The sequence below is a fragment of the Protobothrops mucrosquamatus genome, unplaced genomic scaffold (genome assembly GCF_001527695.2).
Source record: "Protobothrops mucrosquamatus isolate PMUCROS unplaced genomic scaffold, P.Mucros_1.0 scaffold3375, whole genome shotgun sequence".
NCBI lineage: Eukaryota > Metazoa > Chordata > Lepidosauria > Squamata > Viperidae > Protobothrops > Protobothrops mucrosquamatus.
In genome coordinates this window covers 71,077-95,305 of record NW_015389359.1, presented here as the reverse complement: position 1 = coordinate 95,305, position 24,229 = coordinate 71,077, and the positions used below count along the sequence as shown (strand labels likewise).

The window sequence follows — 24,229 nt, the reverse complement described above, 5'->3', positions numbered from 1 at the left end:
GGTTCTGGAGGAACCACACTGGAGCAGAAAGTTTTGTGCCTTTATTGAAGATTTTACCATTGTTCATTCGTGTTCCATTCTTCTGAACCACACGACTCTCAAAATTCCTCTTTGTTTATTGTCCAAGTAATACAGCTCTCCAGGGCTCCCAGGCGATCTTCCTGTTTTATAGACCTGTGTAATTAGAGTCAGAAAAAAACAACCCTCTTGCAATTAAAAGACCCAGGGGCAATTGGATGGGGTGGGCAAGATAAAACCAAACAGAGTGTGTCTGAACATTTGCAATCTTTCAAGGGCTCAGAGCTAGAGGGACATACTGGAAATCACAAGGAAGTCAGGACAACGCCATTTTGTACAGTTATCAAAACAAAACAAAATAAATAATGCTTGCAAGACTAAAGTATTGATTCCCAAAGGAGGCAGATTGTTATCTATCTTCATGGAGTTATTGGTATAAGAATTCTCTAGAACGGGGGTCCTCAAACCCCAGGCCGTAGTCCACTATTGGGCCATGACCTATTTGCAACCGGGCTGTGTGAACAGTGGGGTGGCGCACATGTGCATGCACAGCTCAACTCGTGCAAGTGGCGGGCTGGTGCACATGTGTGTGTTCGCAGCTCACGCAGCTTGGGGAGAGAGAGGAACCGGGCAACGTGAGTGGCGGGCCAGCACGCATGCAGTTCAACTAGTTGAGCTGTGTGTGCACGCGCGTGGATGCTGGCCTGCTGCTTGCGTGAGCTAAGCTGCATGTACACACGGGCCCACAACTCAAGCAACCCGGTTCCCTTCTCTCCCCCCTCCCCTAGCCGGGGTGCCAAGCCACAAAGGTTGGGGACCACTGCTCTAGAAGACTGACTTGCCCTTAGATTTCCTGTATTCTTCAAGAGTGGATATGTCTTCTTGACAGTGTACAAGAATCTGCAGGTGGAAATGCACCAATTTGATCGTGGGTACTGCAAGGTTAAGAGAGCTAGTTTGGTGTAGTGGTTAAAACATCAGATTAGAAACCAGGAGACCGAGAGTTCTAATCCTGTCTTAGGCACAAAGTCAACTTTCTCTCAGCCTTAGAAATGAGGCCATAGCAAACCACTTCTGAAAAACCTTGACATGAAAACTGCAGGGCCTGGTCCAGGCAGCGTCCCAGAATTGGACACAATTTCCAGGTCGTATTCAAGGGTTTGCCAGAAGTATATGGCAGACTTTAGTTTTTCAGGACTTGAACGTGTCTTAATTTTTTCGTATATTCATGCAAATGGCACCTTCAGCAGCTGTAACCTTCCTTCTCCTCTATCCTTTTCCTTCAAGGGATTTAGCTCGGAAAGATCGGAATGGCGCTTCTGATCCTTTTGTCAGAGTCCGCTATAACAGCAAAATTCAGGAGACTTCGGTGAGTTGAGATTGTGGGGAGAAGAAGAAGATGGGACTACGCCAGTTTTTGAAACTGAAGTTGATTCTATCCAACTTTGGCTTACAATTTATTAAGGCCCAACATACTACAGCCAGTCCTTGACTTACGGCCACAATTGGGAGCAGAATTTCTATTGCTCAGTTGTTAAGTGAGTCGCACCCAATTTTATGATCATTTTTTCCACAGATTTATTTTATTAGATGTATAAAACTGACCGTTGGAAAGACCCAAGGCAGCTTAAATTAAAAATTCAGCAAAAACAAAGTGCAAAAGGTTTTTAAAAACTCAACACTTCAATGAAATACATAAAGTGTCAAATCTCATAATTCCCAGTCTGGAGAGATTTGGCTTGCTGCCCTAGAAAAAGTATTTATAATATACAGAACCCTTGGCCAGCCATAAATACACACATGATAGATAGATAGATAGATAGATAGATAGATAGATAGATAGATAGATAGATAGATAGATAGATAGATAGATAGATAGATAGATAGATAGATAGATAGATAGATAATAGACAGATAAACAGACAGACAGACAGACAGACAGACAGACAGATAGATAGATAGATAGATAGATAGATAGATAGATAGATAGATAATAGATAGGTAGATAGATGAATGGATGGATCAATGATAGATAGATAGATAGATAGATAGATAGATAGATAGATAGATAGACAGATAGACAGAGATAGATAGATAGATAGATAGATAGACAGATAGACAGATAGACAGATAGACAGATAGACAGATAGATAGATAGATAGATAGATAGATAGATAGATAGATAGATAGATAGATAGAACACAGACAGACAGATAGAGAGACAGACAGATAGAGACACAAAAGTAAGCGTTTGTGTGTGTGACTGGCCAAGGGTTCTGTTTGCCTACCTAGCGGGATCATTAAAAAAGAAAGTTTCTGCTACAGCTTCCATTACTATAAGTAGTCCTCGACTTACAATCACAAATGGGACTAAAATGTCCATTGTACGTAAGTTGTTGTGATCACAAGTTGAGTTGGACTGAATTTCACAACGTGTTTTACAGTGATTGTTAAGCCAATCCAACTTTTCTAACGGGCAGGTTTTGCCAAAAAACTGCAAGAAATTTTTTTTGCATAATCATGTTACCATGGGATGTTGCAACCTGTTGTGAATACAAGGCAGCTGCCAAACAACCGAATTGCGATCATGTGACTGGTGGTCATAAGTAAAGACCATAGTTACTTGTTCCAAGGGTCATCATAACTTTGAAACCCCATGAAACCAATGGTCATATGTTAAGGAGTACTTGTAGGTGCTAATGTTGAGTGGACTGAAATAGGGAAAGGTGTTGCATGCATCAGGGCTGTGACCTTCCCTAGTGGTCAGCCTCCAAAGATTCATTTAACCAGAACCCTCCATCCATCTTCCCCAGCCAGCGCAATTATAATAATAATAATAGTAAAGTTGGAAGGGATCTTGAAGGTCATCTAGTCAACCCCCTGCTCAGGCAGGAAACCCTATACCATTTCGGACAAATGGCTGTCCAGTCTCTTCTTAAAAACTTCCAGTGTTGGAGCATTCACCGCTTCTGGAGGCAGGTTGTTCCACTGGTTAATTGTTCTCACTGTCAGGAAGTTTCTCCTTAGTTCTAGATTGCTTCTCTCCTTGATTAGTCTCCACCCATTGCTTCTTGTCCTGCCTCCAGGCGCTTTGGAAAATAGCTTGACTCCCTCTTCTTTATGGCAGCCCCTGAGATATTGGAACACTGCTATCATGTCCCCCCTCGTCCTTCTCTTCATTAAACTAGACATACCCAATTCCAGCAACTGTTCCTTATATGCTTTAGCCTCCAGTCCCCTAATCATCTTTGTTGCTCTTCTCTGTACTCTTTCTAAAGTCTCAACATCTTTTTTACATCGCGGTGACCAAAACTGGATGCNCTGCGTAATTCATGATGAGTCACAGCACCACAAAGCAGACTGCCTTCCTTTGTTACTAGATCACTGCAGAGTCATCTTTACCGTTTATTTATTAGATTTATTTGCCACCCGTCTTGGCTCCAAGCAACTCTTATCGTTAAGCATGGTAGGGAGTGAACTGGGGCCAGACCCCCTCCCCTGCCCTCCCCACATGCTCTTAAGAGGCTCCCTGGCCATTTGACTCATTAAGAGGTTTACTGATTTAATGATTTTCATTTGTTACTTTTGATTGTTAGGATTTTTTGAGATTTTATTAGTAGTGTTTACTTAATAGATCAATGTATTTGTTTACTAATTGTTTTTAATATGTTATAGTCTAGGCTTTGGTAAAAATGGTTGAATATGATATTTACTCATTATTATGATCCGGACGGTAGCTTGTTTGTTGAAATATGTGATTGTACCTATCCTTATTTTACCCTAATTCCTTATCCCCTTTCCTTCCTCCCTTCCCTTTACCATACCTGTATTGTTCCTATTTTTCCTCATCTATATAAACTTAATAAAATTTTGTTAAAAAAAAAAAAGAGGGTCCTCAGGATGAGACACTGTGACTTGGCTGGGCCACCTGCCTGCATCTTTTATGAAGGGACCTTGGTGATGTTGTAAAATGAGGGGGGGTCTGCCAGAAAAGGGGGTTTGTGAGAGAGAGATGGGTGTTTCAGTTTTGGGCAATAGGCACTGGATGCAAATCAGTGACAAAACAGATGTATTTATTTCTTGATTTATGCAGCCACCCAACTCACATACATAATTTTGGGCTGCTTTGAGGATAAAACACAAGCAAGAAACAATAAACATAAATAATAAACTCAAACAACTTGCTTATATGGACACAAGCATGCACTTTGTATTGGGTCAAGATAGTGATGATGTTGATGACAACAATGATGACTTCTTTAAAAAAGAAAAAAACTTCCAACAAAATCAATTTGGCTTCACGGGTTCACATTTTTTTCTTGCAAAGTTAAAGAAGTGGTTTGATATTCAGTCTCCCAGGATGGTTTTTCAGACATCCTACAACAGGGGTCCCCAACCCCAGGTCCGTGGACTGGTACCGGGCCGTGGAATGCCAGCAACTGGTCTGCACAAACAAGCAAAGCCCTAACCAGGCCTGACTTTTGCTGAAGTTCTTAGCCCAAATAAGGTTGACCATGTGCTGCCATCTGCTGGGTCATTGTTATTACTGCAAATATTTATACCCTCCCAATCCTCCTAAAGCAAATGTTTTTCAAACTTGGCAACTTTATTGTGGACTTCAATTCCCAGAACTCTCCAGCCAGCTGGATGCTGGAGGAATTCTGGGAATTGAAGTCCACACATCTTAAAGGTGTCAAGTTTGAAAAACATTATCTCAAAATATTCAAGCCATATGAGTAGAAAAACAGTGAACATTATTTTGAAAGAAATCAAAAATCACACTTTACAGAGGCTCTTAAAGGGCACTTGATGGCGGTGACTTGGAGCAGGGAGAATCTTTCATAGAGACTGATTCCTGCCTTTTCCCCTGTCCGTTCAGGGATCTTGTGAATGGGACAATTGATAATAAAGTGTTAATTTGCTAGGACTCTATACTAGCCCTGCCTTGAAAAGTAGGATGCACCTTTTTGCCTCCATGGCATCTCCTCTACCACTGAGCTTCCTCCCATCCCAAGAATTAACATGGAAGAAACAATTGGGAAATGGCTTATCCCATCACCTACTTGCTACTTGCTACTTGATCACTGGATCTTGGATGGTTAACATCTTTTGGAGGCCCACCAACTCCTTTGGACATTTCTTTCTGATCTGCAGGTGATATTCAATGTCCAAAGGCTGAAGGCCGTCCAGCGAGAAGAAGGATGGTTTTTGCTCCGCCCAGACAAATCCAAGGCAAGATTGGATGAGTAAGTCTTAATTCTTAGTGCTCACCAGGCTATCAATGGAGAAATGAAAATTAGGAGCATCTTGGAAGTTTAGGGGGATTTCCTCAAAAATGTTGGAAGTTGCCTTACAGTGTCTTGAGCTGATTCATCTTGTCTACTTTTATTTAGGGTTATTTCTTTTTGTCTGGTTAGTTAATTTTGCCCTAAGGCAGTGGTGGCGAACCTATGGCACGGGTGCCAGAGGCGGCACTCAGAGCCCTCTCTGTGGGCACGTGTGCTGTCGCCCCAGTCCTAGGCCTTCACCTGGGTTTTATAAAACCTTTTCGCTTTAGGCCTACGCCACTTTGTACAAAACAAAAATGGTTAAATCAATCAGTCAATTTCAACTTCTCGTGGGAAAAAAAAGATCTTGCAAAGTTGGAATTGATTGATTGAACTTTTTAGTCCCACCCAGTCTGCTGTTACCACCACAGCCACGCACAGCCAATGGGCCACACTCACCCGGCACCCGACGATGCATAAGTGGGTTTTGGGTTGCAGTTTGGGCATTCGGTCTCTAAAAGGTTCGCCATCACTGCCCTAAGGCTAAGAGAAGTGCCTGAGATCAACTTTGCTCCTTTTGAGAATAATTGTGGAGATGCTTATGAGAAATATTCCATGAGATCATCCACAATAGACCCTTAAAACTGAAATATGTCTACCATCCCCAAATGCCTCTAGGTGGTAACCAACGTATAAGGTATATCTAATATCCTTATTTTTCCCTGTGTTTCAGAGGGAATCTAGGTTCCTTACACCTCCAGGTACAGCTTCGGGATGAAATGGTTCTGCCATCCATCTACTACCAGCCTCTTGTGGAGCTGCTGTGCCAGGAAGTTAAAGCAGGGATAAAGGTGAGACAGAAAAACAGAATAACAGTGTTGGAAGGGACTTTAGAGGCTCCTAATCCAACCCTCTTCTCAAGCAGGAGACTCTATACCATTTCAAACAAATACTTGTTCAATTTCTTCTTAAAAACTTCCAGTGTTGGAGCACCCACAACTTCTGGAGGCAAGTCCTTCCACTGATTAAGAACCTGTATCATTCTTGTCCCTGGAGAAGGAGTGGTTGGGAGCCCCCAGTTCTTATTCCAAAGATTTCTTATGATCCTCGGGTGGTCATAGACCAGGTAGTTCTCTCATGCTAACCTAGTTCACAACAGAACCCCACCATTAGGCAGAGTGAAGTGCTGGTGTTGTGATTCTGTTGAAAGAGGCAACAAGCACAGTTCTGTAGCCGTTCCATCTGAGCCTCCCAGTCACCCTCTTGAAGAATATAGTTCTTCAGGCCACACAGTCTTTTCTGAACCTCCTCAGCTGGCTGGCTCACTGCACTCGGGAGTGGTGGTGGATCCTCCCTTATTGCTAATACTGTATTAAAGCAAAATTGAGCTGATGGAGTAATTTCTTTACGTGGAACGAAGGGCTATGTTTGAATCATGGCAACTGGGATACTTTTCTTCTATTTGAAACATTTTGCTGCTTATCAGAGTGGCTTCTTTGTTGATAAAGATTCTCAGACTGAAGAAGCTGCTTTGATAAGCTGCAAAACATTTCACACCAAAAACGAAAAGAAGTCCAGCTGCCACGATTCAACTTCTGGATAACTCTGTGTGGATGACTGAGACTCTTCATCAATGTTTCATCTTTTGCCTTAAGCAGGAAAATATCTTTGGCTCCTATTTATGACTCTTGGGTGGCTTGGGATGGAAGGCAGCTGCACAAAGACTGTGTATGTAATATAATGTGCTCAATAAAACAGAGAATGCAGAAGATTATGTTCAAAGTGACACATCAAGTTTTTATGAAAAAATACTCCCTCCCCTTCTGAATCAATGCGCATTAACTTCTCCATGAAATGTATTTCCTCTGCCCACACTCTTCTCCTTACAGAACGAGAAAGGGCACTTAATAACCCTGATTGATGAGACCACAACAGCTGAATGCAGACAGGAACTTGCCGTCAACCTGGTCAAGCTCTTCCTGGGCCAAGGCTTGATTAAAGAGTTCTTGGACCTCCTCGTCAAACTGGAGCTGGACAGAACCTGTAAGGACCAGGGCAGGAGGGAAGGGGTTTACCCTACCCATCACTTTATACTATGATTTTGAGCATGGGTGGGAGGGAGCCTTTGAGTCAGTGTTAACTCCTGGTGACTGCTTGGATAGGTTCCTGCCATTTTCTTGGTGTGTGTGTGTGTGTGTCTGTGTGATTGGGGATGTTGATTTTGTTTTAATTCTTCTTCTTGTTAATGAAACCATGGATATCTTAATACTGCTTTTGTCACATAAATTGCCAAGAGTTCGTTCTGATTTTCATGGGCTATACATGTAATAAATTAAATACCATGAACGGTGGGATGTGGGTTCGAAGAGGCTAGCCCAGGGGTAGGCAACCTTGGCTCTTTTATGACTCATGGACTTCAACTCCCAGAATTCCTGAGCCAGCCATGCTGAGGGGAAAGGGAGAGGTTTCCAAGCTGAGCCATGGTGGCTCAGGAATTCTGGGAGTTGAAGGCCACGAGTCATAAAAGAGCCAAGGTTGCCTACCCCTGGGCTAGACCAATAGCTAAACTAGTAGTGTTAAGTAGTTTGTGGTTCAGTGTGATATCTTAATGTGTAGCATGTAAACCAGGACACTGTGTTAAATCTTTTTTTCCCCATTTTAGTACATCATATTATATGAGCTATGTAATGCATTTTGTCAACCTGGATGTAAAGCATTTTGTGTAAATACAGCCAATGGGCGTGCTAAACCTGCCCAATTCAGTTTATTAGTTGTCTGTCCTATCTTGTCTTTTAATCCCAACACGTATTGTGGTCGTTTTAGTTGTGGTCTAACTCCTTTGCATTCAATTTGGAATCGTCAAGGTATTTAGAAGCTTTCTGGGTGGGTAGGATGGGCAGCAAAAGCTACAGAAAAGAGAATGCAAAGAGGAGAGAATATCTGAAATAAGATATAAAGGGAAGAGAGCGATCAATATGAAAAAGAGGGAAGTCTTCCGAGTTGGCAAAAAAGTCTTTGAAAGCCAGTGATGGCAAAGATGAATATCATATTCATTTCAGACAATCATTTTTGCTATTCTATCATCTAAGCCAGGGGTAGGCAACCTTGGCTCTTTTATGACTCGTGGACTTCAACTCCCAGAATTCCTGAGCCAGCATGTCTCAGCTTGGAAACCTCTCCCTTTCCCCTCAGCATGGCTGGCTCAGGAATTCTGGGAGTTGAAGTCCACGAGTCATAAAAGAGCCAAGGTTGCCTACCCCTGATCTAAGAGAAAGATATAGCTGAATCAAAGAAGACAGCCAATGAAAGAGGGCTTGACTCTTTCAAGGGTTAAAATGTAATAGCAAGTCATCCTGGTTTTTTTCATAAAACAAGATGAAGTGGTTGAAAGGGTATATAGTTCAGTGACCAATCATAAACCACTCTCTGTGTTTCAGTTGAACCCAACACGTTGTTTCGGAGCAACTCTCTAGCTTCTAAGTCTATGGAGTCATTTCTGAAGGTACCTTTGGGGGGTTCTGTCTTCCTTCTATGATGGGTGGTGGGAGGCTCTTCCTGCCAGTTCCTGATTATGAAGCTAATCTAATCTCTCCCTAATCTCTGACTCTGTAGGTGGCAGGTATGCAATACCTCCATCGAATCCTTAGGCCATCAATCAACCGAGTGTTTGAAGAGAAGAGATACATCGAACTAGATCCCAACAAAGTGGAAAGCAAAGAGATCGGGTAGGAAGAAGGAAGGAGCAACAGTGGGGAGGCCTCTCTGTGAAGGAGAGACTTATAGTCAAAGGGTTTTTGAGCCAGTGGGCACAAAACTTTGAGAAGGGGTTGTGGGTGCTTTCACAAAATGGCAGCCCTTATGACAGTGATGGCGAACCTTTTAGAGACCGAGTGCCCAAACTGCAACCCAAAACCCACTTATGCATCATTGGGTGTCAGGTGGGTATGGCCATTGGCTGGGGGTGGCCCATTGGGGGGTGGCCCATTGGGTGGGCGTGGCTGCGGTGGTAACGGCAGACTGGGTGGGACTAAAAAGTTCAATCAATCAATTCCAACTTTGCAAGATTTTTTTTCCCCGCGAGAAGTTGAAATTGACTGATTGATTGAACCTTTTTTTTTTTTGCACACGGCGGCGGAGGCCTAAAGCGAAAAGGTTTTATAAAACCCAGCTGAAGGCCTAGGACTGGGGCAACGGTGTATGTGCCCACAGAGAGGGCTCTGAGTGCCGCCTCTGGCACCCGTGCCATTGGTTCGCCACCACTGCCTTATGAGCATTATCAGTCACAACCCTCCCATTTACCAGAATGCAAACTGGAGTGGAGGTTGGGGCCTCTTGTTCTCCAAGATTGCTATTTTCCATCCCAAGTTCTTCAAAAATGGCTGGTTTGATTCGCAAATGCATTCTGGGAAATAAAGTTGGTGTGTTTCTTTGAAATAAGCCAGTTTCAATTTTAAATATATTTTAAATTAGAATAATAGGGGGTTTTTTTATAGAAAAAATCAAGTGCGGCAAGAAATCTTGATTACCAGCATGTTAGTGCCTAAGACAGAAAGAAAGTTCTATCAATGTCAGATATTGAAATTCATTACCTGGATGCTGTTCAGGCATAAAAAATGCAAAGTACGGAGGATTTATATAATTATGCATAATAAAAACCAGACCTGCTTATCAAGGAAATAAAGTAGATCTTGAATCCTAGTGGTTGCTAGAGGTGATTCTCATTGTCTTATTGCTTGAGGTGTTGTGATTAAAACATGTATCAGGCAACATAATTTTAGAACATTTGAATTTTCTGGCTAGTAGACAAGTTACATTGAGTATTTCGCTGACACTTTGAATATGGAATGGCCTTGGTTCCTTCACAGCATTTATAGTGGCTCTATAGAATGAATGAGAAAGATTCATTAGATAGATAGATAGATAGATAGATAGATAGATAGATAGATAGATAGATAGATAGATAGATAGATAGATAGATAGATAGATAGATAGATAGATAGATAGATAGATAGACGGACGGACGGACGGACGGACGGACGGACGGACGGACGGACAGATAGATAGATAGATATTGTATAGATGATAGAGGTAGATAAATGATAGAGATGATAGATAGATAGATAGATAGATGGATGGATGGATGGATGGATGGATGGATGGATGGATGGATGGATGGATGGATGGATAGATAGATAGATATTGTATAGATGATAGAGGTAGATAAATGATAGAGATGATAGATGGATAGATAGATAGATAGATAGATGATAGATAGATAGATAGATAGATAGATAGATAGATAGATAGATAGATGAGAGATATTGTAGATAGATGATAGAGGTAGGTAAATGATTGATAGATAGATAGATAGATAGATAGATAGATAGATAGATAGATAGATAGATAGATAGATAGATAGATAGATAGATAGATAGATGCACATTGGATGGATGGATGGATGGATGGATAGATACTATAGATAGATACTATAGATAGATACTATACATAGATGAGAGAGGTAGATAGATGAGAGAGAGAGAGAGAGAGAGAGAGAGAGAGACTGTAGATAGATGATAGAGGTAGATAAATGATAGATAGATAGATAGATAGATAGATAGATAGATAGATAGATAGATAGATAGATAGATAGATGCGCATTTTTAGTGCATCCAGAGAAGAAGTAAGACAATACCAATCTATCTAGCATGAACCAGCAAAGGCTTTTTGCCACATTTAATTAGCATGTTTACTTTTCTGAAAAATATGGTGAATTGTGTCGTTGTTTTTTAAGTAGTCATTTCCTATTCTTCCAATAAGTCAATATTAATTAGCCATTTCTCTGCATTGTTTTTCTCCTTAAATATATGTAGCTACAGGAGGAAAATATTTGGAAATGAAGCCTGGCTGCCTGGTTGAAGAACCAGCACCAGTTCTACTAGAGCTTCAGCTAAGGCACTGTTTCTCAACTTTAGCAACTTTAAAAGGTCTGGGTTTCAACCCCCAGATTTCCAGATGGCCTGCTAGCTGGGGAATTATGGGAGTTGAAGTCCATTCAACTTAAAATTGCTAAGGTTAAGAAAAACTGATAAAGAGCCTCCTCCGATTCTAATGATAGCAAAAGCACTTAGACTTATATACCGCTTCACAGTGCTTTAGAGCCCTCTCTAAGCGGTTTACAGAGTCAGAATATTGCCCCCAACAATCTGGGTCCTCATTTTACTGACCTGGGAAGGATGGAAGGCTGAGTCAACCTTGAGCCGGTGAGAATCGAACTGCCGAACTGCTGGCAGTCGTCAGCCAGCAGAATTAGCCTGCAGTATTACATTCTAGCCACTGCGCCATTGAAGATGTAATCAATCATTCACCTGCTACTCGCCATCAGACTGACGGGCTATTCATGCTTTCGGAGCATGAAGCAGCCATTTTGAACGTGACATCAATCTGATTGGATACTGCATTTTGGGTAATCCAACATGGCTCTGAATGGCACGCAGGGAGTTCTGAGTTATTTCATTATTTTTGTTTCTTGCTTCAGATGCTCTAGCCTTCACCGGATCCACAGTGAAAGTGAGGTGATCCAGCAGAGCGGCCAGCTCCTTCAGTCCTATCTGACTGACCTACTGAACACCATCACCAGGTCTGCCAAGATGTGTCCTCCTGTCATCCGTGCCACTTTTCAGCTACTTTTCAAGAGAGTTGGAGAACGGTTCCCCGAGGAGAAGAATCAGGTCAGTTGGGCAGCATTCTTCTAACTTAACCTCGGTCCCCTCCCAGGAATGTGGGATTATAATGTTGTAAATTCTTTGCAGTTACAAATTCTTTTGTAAGTCTTCTGCTTCTTTGTCAGGTAAGGCAACTTGTTAGATCTTGTGGGAAGAAAAGCCGCAGGATCTTACAGTCCCCTCCAGCAGGGATTTGAATGTGTTTTTAACCACTATGCCAGTGTTTCTCAACCTTGACAATTTTAAGGCATGTGGACTTCAACTCCCAGAATTCCACAGCCAGCATTGCTGGCTGTGGAATTCTGGGAGTTGAAGTCCACATGCCTTAAAATTGTCAAGGTTGAGAAACACTGCACTATGCTAAGGAAGGGCTAGTTTCATTTCTAGTTTTGTTATCTTATTCCTACCATTCTCCTTTTCTCCAAGACGACAAACTGAGAGGTTTGGTATTGCCTGTCAGATTGTTTTTGTCCTTGGTCTGTTCCCATCCCTTTTCAAAAACTGTATCCTTCGGCACCTGCAGAATGTGAAGTTCATTGCCATCACCAGCTTCCTCTGCCTACGATTCTTCTCTCCAGCCATTATGTCTCCCAAACTCTTCCACTTACGGGAGAAGCACGCCGATGCTCACACCAGCCGGGCTCTGCTTCTGCTGGCCAAGGTAAGACCTGGTCCCAGAAGAAATGCTCTTAATGGCCCAATGATGTCCAAAGGGGGTCCTTTTTTGACTCTTGCTCTCTTTTCTAATGTCTTCTTTCATCTCAACTTGCTTGCCTTCCCCTTCCCCCTCCCTTCCCCTTCCCCTTCCCCCTCACCTCCCCTCCTCTGCCCTGCCCTGCCCTGCCCTCCTTCCCCTCCCCTTCCCCCAAGCACGACTCCTGATTGGATAGTGCAAAGTGGCTTTTTAAATCTCATTCCCCTTAATCCCAACATTCTCTCCGCTGCAAACCATGCTGGTTTTTTTTCTCAATCTGGGTGAAGTTTGTTCTTGAGTTGTGGTGACTTGTTCCGATTTTCTGCTGGGCCAGGCTGTCCAAAACGTGGGGAACATGGACACAAGCATCAGCCGCACCAAGGAAGCATGGATGGCCCCTCTGCAAGCCACCATTCAACGCGGTGTTGCCCAGATGAAGCAGTTCATCCTGCAGTTAATTGACACGGAGGAGAAAGAGGGTAAATGCTTGATAAAGTCAAACAAATTAAGAAATGTTCTGGTTACTACAAGCGGCAGAGCGCTTTCTCTGAGCCATCAGCCGGATGGTGGTTTACTGGTATCTGAAATTTAGTGCCTTATCCCATTTCTTTCTTAGTATGGCAGTCCTCAACTTATGACCATTTGTTTAATGGCAGTTCAAAGTTATGACAGTCTCAGAAAAAAGTGATCCACAGTCCTTTTGTATGTATGTTGTGACATCACATGCATATATAAAAGGTGCAGGGCTTGCCTCCCAAGGACAAAGGCAAAGCTGATGACCAAAATAGCAAACTCTTGTGGATGACCCTTATACTGATCCTGAGTTAAAACGCCTTATAAATCAGATCAGATAGATAAACTCAATAGGAATAATTTCATAACAAAAACATTTAATCAGAGAGATTGCTTGCATTTATGCTGTGGTTGTTACTTCTGGAAAATACATCTTTGTTCATTCCTATAGGTGAAAGAATGATGCTCTTTCTCCATAGCATCTTTATAGCGTTAAAGCATGGTCATCTGGTGACATCCGATGGCCCATGCTTCTCTCAGACAAAGGCATTCCCGTCTGGCTTGTGTCCAGGAAGTCTCCCAATGCCCTTTAGAACTCCTCCCACTGACCCATTGATATGGGATAGCTAATTAGCTAAAACTACATTTCCCATAAGCCATCTCTTAAGGAGACAGCACTTAACCCAATAAATGCCAGATATTCTAACATACAGATACATGCTCTCTGGTTAGGGTTACATAGAGTTATACAATCCAGAACAACCCTGGTTTCCCACCCTTGGTGTCATCCAAAGAGGGGAGGGCAGCAAAGCTAGATGGCTTCACTAGTGGCTTTGAGTAAGACACTCTGCAGGGACTTCCCCAGTTAACAACAAGCCAGAAGAGAGACTATATAAGCAGGACTGGGGTTAGCAATGAGGGCAGCAGATTATATCTCATGATTTTCTGGCAACTTGTATTATTACTATTATTGTTGTTGTTATTTCACGCTCATTCAAAACACATGCACATATTTTGCGTTGACTGCCGTGAATGTTGAATTACAGAATTAGACCTGCAGAAGCCCATTTCCCTGCAACCTCAGGTTGTAAAAGAGGGGTACCTCTTCATCCACAAGGCAAGAAGCAAGGGGCCTCTCCTCTCGTTCTCCTTCAAGAAGTTCCATTTCTCATTAACGCATGAGGCTCTTACCTGCGCCAAGACACCCAACTCCAAGGTAGGTAAAGGATAGAGACTGGCCACCACCTGAGGCTCTGGCCATGTTCCTTGCTGAAATCACTTCTCTTGAAACCCTCTATAAGTTGGGGAGTCCAAGGAAGGAGTGCCCATGAAGGCTAGCCAATCATCACAGAAGCTAGGTCTCTCCCCTGAAGTAGCAACCAAATGGCCAGGCTCAAATTAATAATAATAATAATAAAGTTGGAAGGGACCTTGGAGGTCATTGAGTCCAACCCCCTGCTCAGGCAGGAAACCCTACACCATTTCGGACAAATGGCTGTCCAGTCTCTTCTTCAAAACTTCCAGTTCTACTTTGGACACGTTACAGCTGTGATGGCGCAGTGGTTAGAATACAGTATTGCAGGCTCACTCTGCCTACTGCCAGGAGTTTGATCCTGATGGACTTNGGTTGATCCTTCTGAAGTGGGTAAAATGAGGACCCAGTTTGTGGCGGGCCATATGCTGACTTTGTAAACCACTTAGAGATGGCTGTAAAGCACTATGAAGCGGTATATAAGTCTAAGTGCTATTGGTATTGCTATTATGTGAAGACTGATCTCTCTGGAAAAGGTACCATTGCTGGGAAAGATGGGAGGGAAGAGAAGAAGAGGATGCTGAGCTGCAAGGTGGATGAATTCAGTTGCAGTGGCAATGGAGGGGAACCATTGGGAGATTTAAAAAGACCAGGTTAGGGATAGATCATTGTGGATATAATCTATCTACGTAGTCACTAGGAGTCAACAACAACTTGATGGCACATAATCAATGAAATCTTTGAGGCCCTTGAAGCAATGTAGTATAAGAACGTTGGACTAGGAGTGTGGAGGCTTGAATTCATGGTGTGATTTTGGACATTGTGCTGAAGAAGAATAACTTTCAAGCAAGCTCAGAATTTAATTGATTGTTAGCGATGGAATATGACAGCGTGATAGTACAATTTTCTTCTATAGTGGGGAGAATATTTCTGGATGGCCAACAGCCACACTTAATGTTTTCGATGGCAATGATTTTGGAGTAGCTTTATGTGTTTTGGGGGATGTGGTGGCTCAGTGGTTAAAGATATTCGGTGCACCTCGGTACATAGTCACACTGACCACATGACCACAGAATTGTCTCTGGAAAACGCCGGCTCCCTCAGCTAAGAAATAAAGATGAACACTACCCCTAGAGTCAGACGTGATTGGATAGGGGAAACCTCTACCTTTTTAAGTGTTTTCTGTTTGAGGGAAACTTTAGAAGAGGATTTGTCAAATTCATGGAGGAAGAAAGCTCTACTTCTAGGTATTACCTGTTGTGATGATATATAGAATCTCCATGATTAGGGACGGTCTACTCCAGAATACTAGTGACTACTAGGAAAAGGCTGCTAAAAGCATCTGGTTGGATTCAGAATGCGAGACAGAGTTTGTTTCCATTTGATTCAAGGCTTCTCCTTCTCTGTATATATATATATATATATTTATGGGATTTCCTTTCAGAAAAGCTCCTTCGTGCCACTGACTAGCATCCGGGCAGCTGAGAAGGTAGAGGAGAAGAGTTTTGGCATCTCCCATGTCATGCAGATCGTCTACACTAACGATGCTGGGCAAGAAGACACAGCTTACCTGCAGTGCAAGGTGGAGACACAACAAGTCACATTTTGCTTGGATGGGGAGGGAGAAGCAAGGATTCGTGTGGGTGACCACACGACACAAGTTGTATTGGTAGATGCGACATGCCACTTGTTTTGTGAGGCGAGCAGTTATATAAATCAGACAAACAAATGCAAAGAATCCAGCAGTTTCTCACATCTGCAAACCTGAGAGATGCTTTCAAATAAAATGCAAGGGAATCAAAATGTTTTAAGGAGAAACAAACATGCACCCCGTTGATACTTGGCCCCAGCAGGTGTAGCACCCGGCCTTCTTGGTTTGGGTTTAGAAACTAAGCAGGTCTGGTAAATACCTGGAAGGGAAACCACTAGGAAATCTCAGGGCTGTAGTCAAAATGTCCCCAAAGAAGACAGCAGGAAACTAATTTCATTCTGCTATCAAGAAAAGTATGGATGTATCAATGATTTCACCAGGAGATGAATTTAAGTTGAAAGACGCTTTTTGTGAGAGTTTAACAACAGCATAGGCCAGGGGTCTTCAAACTTGGCCCTTTTATGACTTGTGGACTTTAACTCCCAGAATTCCTCAGCCAGGCACGCTGGCTGAGGAATTCTGGGAGTTGAAGTCCACAAGTCATAAAAGGGCCAAGTTTGAAGACCCCTGGCATAGGCCTCATTTGGATCATGAGAATGATCCAGCATCAGTTCGGCTTAGCTAATCTAGGATGACTCATTGATGGTGTTTCAGTTAGGATGAACACCACCATGGAAAGATTTGACTGCAGTAGATGAAAAGAAGTGATCACAGAGGCAGAATACCAAGAGAAGTTCCATTTTTGCAGTTCCTCTCCAGGTCTTTGTCTCGGTAATGACTGATAACAAGGCCAGGTAGCCCTCCAGTAAGTAGTTAACATACCACGAAAGGAATTTATTCAATTAAATTAGTTTAGCCCCATCCACCTCAAAAAGGAAAGGATTTGTCTCTAGCTAATTATAATCTTCTTTGAACACTGGGTCAATTAAATCCAGTTGAGATAACCTATATTAGGCATTGACATTTAATTAGACCATGAAACCATTGTATCAAATAAATTTGGAAAACAAATGAATCAGGTGAATCAGGTGTGAATCAGGTTGTAATTCCATTCTATATTTGCATTTTATCATTGGTTAATTTTAATATGCATGTTTCAGTATCAACTATGGTTCAAGCATCCTGTTACATTTCTATTCTCTCGTGTACGGATGTCACAATGAACAAGACTGAAGGTCAAATGGATCTTTTAAGGGAATTGAAACAAATCAACATTGGCTTCCTGACTTTTATGTCCAGTCTGCTTTCTATTGACTTGCAGTGTACAGCACGGGAAAAACCACAGTCTGAGCCTGTTTCCCTGATTGTAGGGCAGAAAAGGGGGAAATACTGTATGTTAAAGGCCCTGGCTACATCTGGTCAGAAGAATCCACGGCATTAATGTCTTTCTGCCTTGCCTTGGTTTACAGTGTGTGAATGAGCTGAGCCAGTGGCTCTCAGCCTTACGGAAAGTCTGCGGGAACAACGCGGGAATGCTATGCTCCTATCATCCAGGGGTTTTCAGAGGAGAAAAATGGAGCTGCTGCCACCAAAAGGACAAAGCAGGTATTGCATCCTTTGGCTACGCTACTGTATTGCCCTTGATATTTCCCATATCTCTGGGCGTGGGTATGTGTATCACAATGTTTTCTCCTTAAGTTTATTTCAATATATATCAAGATATAGAGTGCTTTTAAAAAAAGAAAAACTACCCAAAGTATAGAAAAGAAAAATGTACAGCTACTCCTTGTGTAATGATCGCTCGCTTGCCAACCACTCAAACTTACCGTGGCCCTTTCCAGAGCTACTTACAACCCGGTTCCAGAATTCCTGCCCCCCCCCCACACACACACATGGTCATGTGATTGCATTTTGGACAATTGGCAACCAGCTTGTGTTTATGGCTGTTTGCAGGATCCCGAAGTCATATAACTGTACTTTTCAGCATTTTTTGCCAACTTCCAGCATTTACATCTCGTTTCCAGTGAAAAATTCCCATTGAAGAAAATGGGTTTGTTTAAAGACTGCAGTTTCACTTATCAACCATGGTCACGCTTCACAACTGCGGCATTCGCTTAATAACAGGGCATTTGCTTAAGGTTGCAAAATCAGGCATGATCACATGGTGACCCGGTTAATGAGTGCCACAACTTACAACAATAATTCCAGGCTCAATAATGCTTGTGAGTCGAGGATTGCGGTACACTCACTCACACACACACACACACACACACACACACACACATCTATTAAGTAAATATGCAGAATCAGTTACTTCAAAATCTGGAGCGGCAGGTGGCCTAGAGGTGAAAACTCTCGTCTCCGACTTGGAAGGTTGAGAGTTCAATCCTAGGTAGCAGCAGATGTTTCTCTATCAGAGCGCAAAGAAAAAAAATATCTGCTGTGAACTCAGCAATAGGCATCAGGAAAGGCATCCGGCCAGTAAACGCTCAGTTCCCTTCAGTTACCCTGATTCCCACCCCGAAGCAAAGGATTACAGGGTCGTAAAAATAAAAATAAAAAGTTATTTCAAAATCTGATCATATTGAAGTAGTCTTATAACAGTGGTGGCGAACCTATGGCATACATACAAAAGGTGGCACTCAGAGCCCTCTCTGTGGGCACGCTCGCCATGCCCCCGGAGATGGCAACTGTCCCTCTTCAACCAGCCACCCACTAACTCGCCAAGGTCCCACATGGCTGGATGCATCCCAGCACCCATATGCTCGCTGGCCTCTGTATGCAGGGGTCGATGGTGTCAGGCAGCAGCCGCCCCGGCCCCTGCCTCACCTTGCCCTGTGACAATGGCTCCCCTGCCCTGCCTTGCCTTGCCTCACCTCACCCCGCAGGACAAGCCTCCTGCCCACCGCCCCACCTGTCAGAGACCCCCTGGATCTCCCCCAACCCTGCCCGGCCCCCACAGGCGTCCCTCCCCACGAGCAACATTGAGGTAATCACGCCCACCTTGGCCACACCCACCCAATCTGCCATGACCACCACAGCCACGCCCATCCAGTGGTCCACGCCTACTTGGCACCCGGTGATAAATAAGTGGGTTTTGGGTTGCAGTTTGGGCACTCGGTCTCTAAAAGGTTCGCCATCACTGTCTTATAACATATAATCCAGGTTGCTCTTATTTTGGTGCTTGATGTTGATACTTTTCTACCTGGTGGAATGTTGGAAAAGCATTATGTAGTCTGTTCAAACCATCCGTCGGTGTGATTGCTCACCATAACCTGACCAGAGCAGGAGAAGCCAGTGAAAGAAAGACTTTTCAAAATAGGGCAGATCCAGTCAGGGACTATAGAAAAAATATTCCTGAAAAATATTTCCTGCTGCATCCCTGTAGGGGAGGCATTGGGGTAAGAGCCTTGCATGCTCGCAGTTGCTCCATTGTAAAGCCCTTTGACCCAGAATGGAGCTGGTATCCCAGAAGCCCTATTAGGCATGTGTAAGGACCCACCTCAGCTAACCACCCAAGAAAGCAGAACTCTTGAATCAGGCATTGTCTCAAAAGGAAACTTTTATTAGGGGTTAGTGACAGTAGGGAAGTCAAGGCGAGATCTGGGGAAAATCCTGCTTAAACGGTATAATTAAGCTAGCAATCTTTCTCCTCCCACCAAAGTCATAGTGTCCATTTGAAATCCAGCCAATCCACAGGTGGCACCATGTGCGGGTAACTGGCACAGTTGGCGTGCATCTCAAGGTCTTCTCCAGTTTTGTTTCTCTGTAACCGTCTCCCTGATAAGGGAGACACATTTCTTTCTCAAGTGGATAGAGGTGGGAGAAGAAAAACAGAAAGCGAAAGTTATCCCCAGCGAAAGCAATAGAATAGAAAGCAATAGAAAGCAAAAGCAGTAGAATGGCAGGCCCCAAAACAAGAGCACAAGACTGTATGTGCAAGGAAGACAATAAGGATTTGGGGACCTGACATACGCTTTTCCATCTCAGTGGATATGTTGGGAATATATTACAGGTAGTCCTCACTTAACAACGGTTCATTTAGTGGCTGTTCAAAGTTACAACGGTGCTGAAAAATGTGGCTTGTGACCGGCCCTTATGCTTGCAACCATCACAGAGTTCCTGTGATTGAGATTCAAATGCTGGACAACCGTCACACATTTACAACAGTTGCAGCGTCCCATGGTCACGTGATCGTCATTTGCGACCTTCCCAGCCATTTGCTTCCCACCAGCAAAGTCAATGGGAAAGCCAGCAGAGAAGGTCATAAATCACATTCTATGATGTCTCGCTTAATGACTATGGAAATTCATAGAACGACTGCAGTAAAAAAAGAGTTGGAAAATCTGGTGTGGTCACGTGACGCCTCACTTAATAACCACCTCACTTAATGAGTTTTCTGGCCCCTATTGTGGTTGTAAGTGAAGGACTACCTGCATGTAAACAGGCTTGGGACTTTGTAGGGCTGTCAGTAAGATAATTCTCCAACATTAGTGATCCCTTCGTTGCTTTGAAGGTCTTGGTTGTGACAAAACTCGGCATGGAGTTACTCTGCGGGAATGGAACGATCCCTTGGATCCTGACTTGGAGGCTCAGCTGATATTCCAGCATCTGCTTGCAATCCAAGAAGTAATGAGGTGACTTGACTGACCGTGCCTTCTTTACCCAATGCTGAAATAGCCTTGTAAAACTGGGGTACTTTGGCTTTTAATTCTTTATGGCCTGGATGTACTGCGCTCATTAGCATTTAGGTAACTGAGGTTAAGACTTCATGCAGCTGAAGGTGGAACTGTTTTGCAGTCAAGATTTGTAAAGAAAAAGAAAGCAGTTCAAGGGGGTGGGGTTGAAATATTGTGAAGAGATGCTATGTATGACTACATTGATGACTAGGCAAATAACATGTTGCCTGTTTTTCGGAGAGAGCAGTTATAAAGGCTTCAGTAAAACCAACTGATAGAAACATTTAAAGATGATAAAAACTAAAAGCTTAAAGCAGCATTTTTCAATCTTGGCAACTTTAAGAGGGGTGGACCTTAACTTCCAGAATTCCCTAGCCAGCATGGCTAGCTAGGGAATTCTGGGAATTGAAGGCCACCCCTCTTAAAGTTGCCAAGTTTGAGATACATTGCTTTTTCCAGTTTGACAGTGTACTCTCTGGAACCTGAAAAACCATTGAGGTTTCGAGGGGATTATTGTGTAATGTCTCTTTTCTTGCTATTCACAAGTGCATCCATTGGTGAAGTTTGCTGAACAACTTATTAACTTTCACCTTATTCTATTTTTACCATCCAAAGGGAAAAGTATATGGAATTGTCAGTGCTGGAAAAAAGTGAAAAACGCCAGACAGAAGGTACACATTTTTAATTAATTTAATTTATTTTAGTTTAATTTAATTAGATTGATGCCCAGAGTCCATTGGAGTTGGGAGGTAATACATTTAAATAATAAGAAGATAGGTAGATAAAAAATGCCAAATCCAGTCCAAAAATCTGGCTGATTGTGCAACAAACCCTAATAATAATAGTAGTAGTAGTAGTAGTAGTAGTAGTAGTAGTAGTAGTAGTAGTAATAGTAATAGATGGTTGAAATGGAGAGCGAGGTTGAGGTTGCATTTGTTCATAATGTGCTGTGTCCACACAATACCTTTAACCAGAGGTGAACAGACAAGGACGAGGGGGGACATGATAGCAGTGTTCCAATATCTCAGGGGCTGCCACAAAGAAGAGGGAGTCAAGCTATTCCCCAAGGCGTCTGAAGGCAGGACAAGAAGCAACGGATGGAAACTGATCAAGGAGAGAAGCAACCTAGAACTAAGGAGAAACTTCCTGACAGAACAATTAACCAGTGGAACAACCTGCCTCCAGAAGCGGTGAATGCTCCAACACTGGAAGTTTTTAAGAAGAGACTGGACAGCCATTTGTCTGAAATGGTATAGGGTTTCCTGCCTGCGCAGGGGGTTGGACTAGAATAGATGACCTCCAAGATCCCTTCCAACTTTTTATTATTATTATTATTATTATTATTATTATTATTATTATTATTATTATTATTATTATTATTATTATTATTATTATTATTATTATTATTATTATTATTATTATTATTATTATTATTATTATTATTATTATTATTTCTGACTCCCGTACTCCATTGCTTCCTTCAGCCTCACCTGCAAGGCAGCTCCTGAAGATTAAGTCTAAGAAAACGTAGTCCTTGGTAGGAAAAAGGTTGTTCTACAGATCAAAGCTGTCCTCTTTTAGGAATATCAAATGATTAGCGGGTTTGGATATCTCTTTCTAGCTCATTCTGCCCTCTCTTCTTCTCCATCTCTCTTGCTACAGATCCTGAAAATGCTGACAGCCCCATCAGGCTTTTCCAGATACTACACAATTTAGAAGAAATGTATCAAAAGGAGGTTTCCCGGTCAACTGACATGGCCCAGCAGAATCAGAATCACTTGGTGGAACTGCAGACGTGACTTCCACAAAAAAAATCATTTGGGGGGCAAGCTCCATCTTTGCCCTGTTCAAGCAGAATGGTTGCTACATCCCCAGAATGACAACTACACACTCTGGACTCAATTTTGTCTGCTGAGATGGAATGGGAGGGACTGTCCCTGTGCTCGGAAGGTCCTAACCTCTCTTTTGGGACCTCTCCTGTAATTCAGTTTGTTTGGCCTCTAGTTTCTGTGGATCATTGAGACTGGCTCTTTTATTCCTGTTCATCCACCAGAATTGGACAATTCTTTTTTTTTTTAAAAAAAGACTGGGTTTCTCTATCTCATGATGCTTTTGATAATATGCAACAATGCAGTTACTCTGTTGGGGGGGTGATAGGGTGGAGTTTCTGTGCCTTTCATTCTTCCATCTTTTTTCCTTCTGACTTTTCCTTATGTAGCTCTAAAAACACAGAATGTTGCATTAGTGGTCTGAATCTTGTGAAGTAACATTTCCCATTTTACACAGAACTTTTTCGTTAGCAATTGATTTCTTTAAGAAGCAACATTTTCCAGATTCTGAGCTCTGATGCATAGAAAAGCTGCACTGAATTAGAACAGGGTGAGTGAGGTGGACATTTGAACTTTTGGGAATACCATAAAACTGCAGCAAAGTGCTCAAATGTTATATAAAAACCACAGCTGCAGCATCTGACCCAGGTAAAAAAGAGAGAGAGAGAACAATGTCTCTGTCTTATTCTTTTTTGGCAGCTAGACAGTAAGACAAATTAAGATGTTGGTCTTAATATAGGTAAGAGGAAAGAAGAATTGCTTCACAATTTTTTTATCCTTGATCCTCTGTCCCTTCAAGCCCCTCAAAATATTGAATGTACAATAAAGCTTTTTTTTAAAAAAAAATGGGCTCCATCAATGTCTGACATTTTTTAACTGCTCCCTTTGAAGAACATCAGATTAGCATGTAAATTGCAGAGGAAATTTTGAGATTAAAAACATGGTGATAAAAACATGAACGCTTTGTCTCCATAGCTCAGAGAGACAAGAACAGAAGCAAGGAATAACCTGAGAACTCATCTATTATTTTCTTTTTTTAACAGATATTTATATTACGTTTCAAACCCAAACATTAAAATACAAGCTAAAATAAAGGGGAAAGAGGAGGAAAATAACAGAACATGTGAAAAATGGTAAAAAATGTACATCAAACAAATTATATTATAAAGGTGACTTCCAACTTAGTGCAGAGATACAATACAACAGCCTCTCTAATTAAGTGAATAATCAATAGTTCCATATTTCATTATACTTGTCCATACAAAATCTATGTCTATAGGCAAATCCACCAAACATAACCCTTGAAGACCAACTATAATAAATTTACCAAGTATTTGTATGGATGTCCATAGGAGGGGTGGGATTGCAAATGACAAAATCTATGTGATCGCATCACACAAACATGGCAACTGACTTACATCATACTCTGGGACACAAATAATAAAGGCAGCATTGTGATGATGTCACCTTGTGCATGTGGTCATTTTACCATTGCAGTGTGTTGTGAAGGTCACTGGTTACTGCATATGTAAATGCTCAGGAGTCACCAACCTTTGGGGCTGATTTTTTTTGAATTCTGAAAATAAATTTTTGACATTTTTGCAAGATGTCTGCTGAGCTATTCACAAAAACAGCTGCCATGTGAGGGGAAACTAGGTACCCAG

The 24,229-nt window shown here is 42.3% G+C and overlaps 1 protein-coding gene across 1 annotated transcript in view; it reads left to right on the top strand.

Moving 5' to 3' along the window:
• The window catches only part of LOC107297546 (ras GTPase-activating protein 4), a 34,344-nt gene extending 10,956 nt beyond the window's left edge, over positions 1 to 23,388 (top strand). Inside the window, exons 4-18 of the mRNA XM_015826907.1 lie at positions 1,306 to 1,387; positions 5,173 to 5,264; positions 6,019 to 6,136; positions 7,175 to 7,328; positions 8,723 to 8,787; positions 8,898 to 9,010; positions 11,821 to 12,013; positions 12,531 to 12,668; positions 13,036 to 13,180; positions 14,261 to 14,430; positions 15,911 to 16,048; positions 17,527 to 17,662; positions 20,574 to 20,694; positions 21,352 to 21,407; positions 22,399 to 23,388. Of these exons, the coding sequence (XP_015682393.1) occupies positions 1,306 to 1,387; positions 5,173 to 5,264; positions 6,019 to 6,136; positions 7,175 to 7,328; positions 8,723 to 8,787; positions 8,898 to 9,010; positions 11,821 to 12,013; positions 12,531 to 12,668; positions 13,036 to 13,180; positions 14,261 to 14,430; positions 15,911 to 16,048; positions 17,527 to 17,662; positions 20,574 to 20,694; positions 21,352 to 21,407; positions 22,399 to 22,535 (1,858 nt within the window). The 3' untranslated portion in view covers positions 22,536 to 23,388. The remainder of the gene's footprint in view (positions 1 to 1,305; positions 1,388 to 5,172; positions 5,265 to 6,018; positions 6,137 to 7,174; positions 7,329 to 8,722; positions 8,788 to 8,897; positions 9,011 to 11,820; positions 12,014 to 12,530; positions 12,669 to 13,035; positions 13,181 to 14,260; positions 14,431 to 15,910; positions 16,049 to 17,526; positions 17,663 to 20,573; positions 20,695 to 21,351; positions 21,408 to 22,398) is intronic.
• The last annotated feature ends 841 nt before the right edge of the window (positions 23,389 to 24,229 follow it).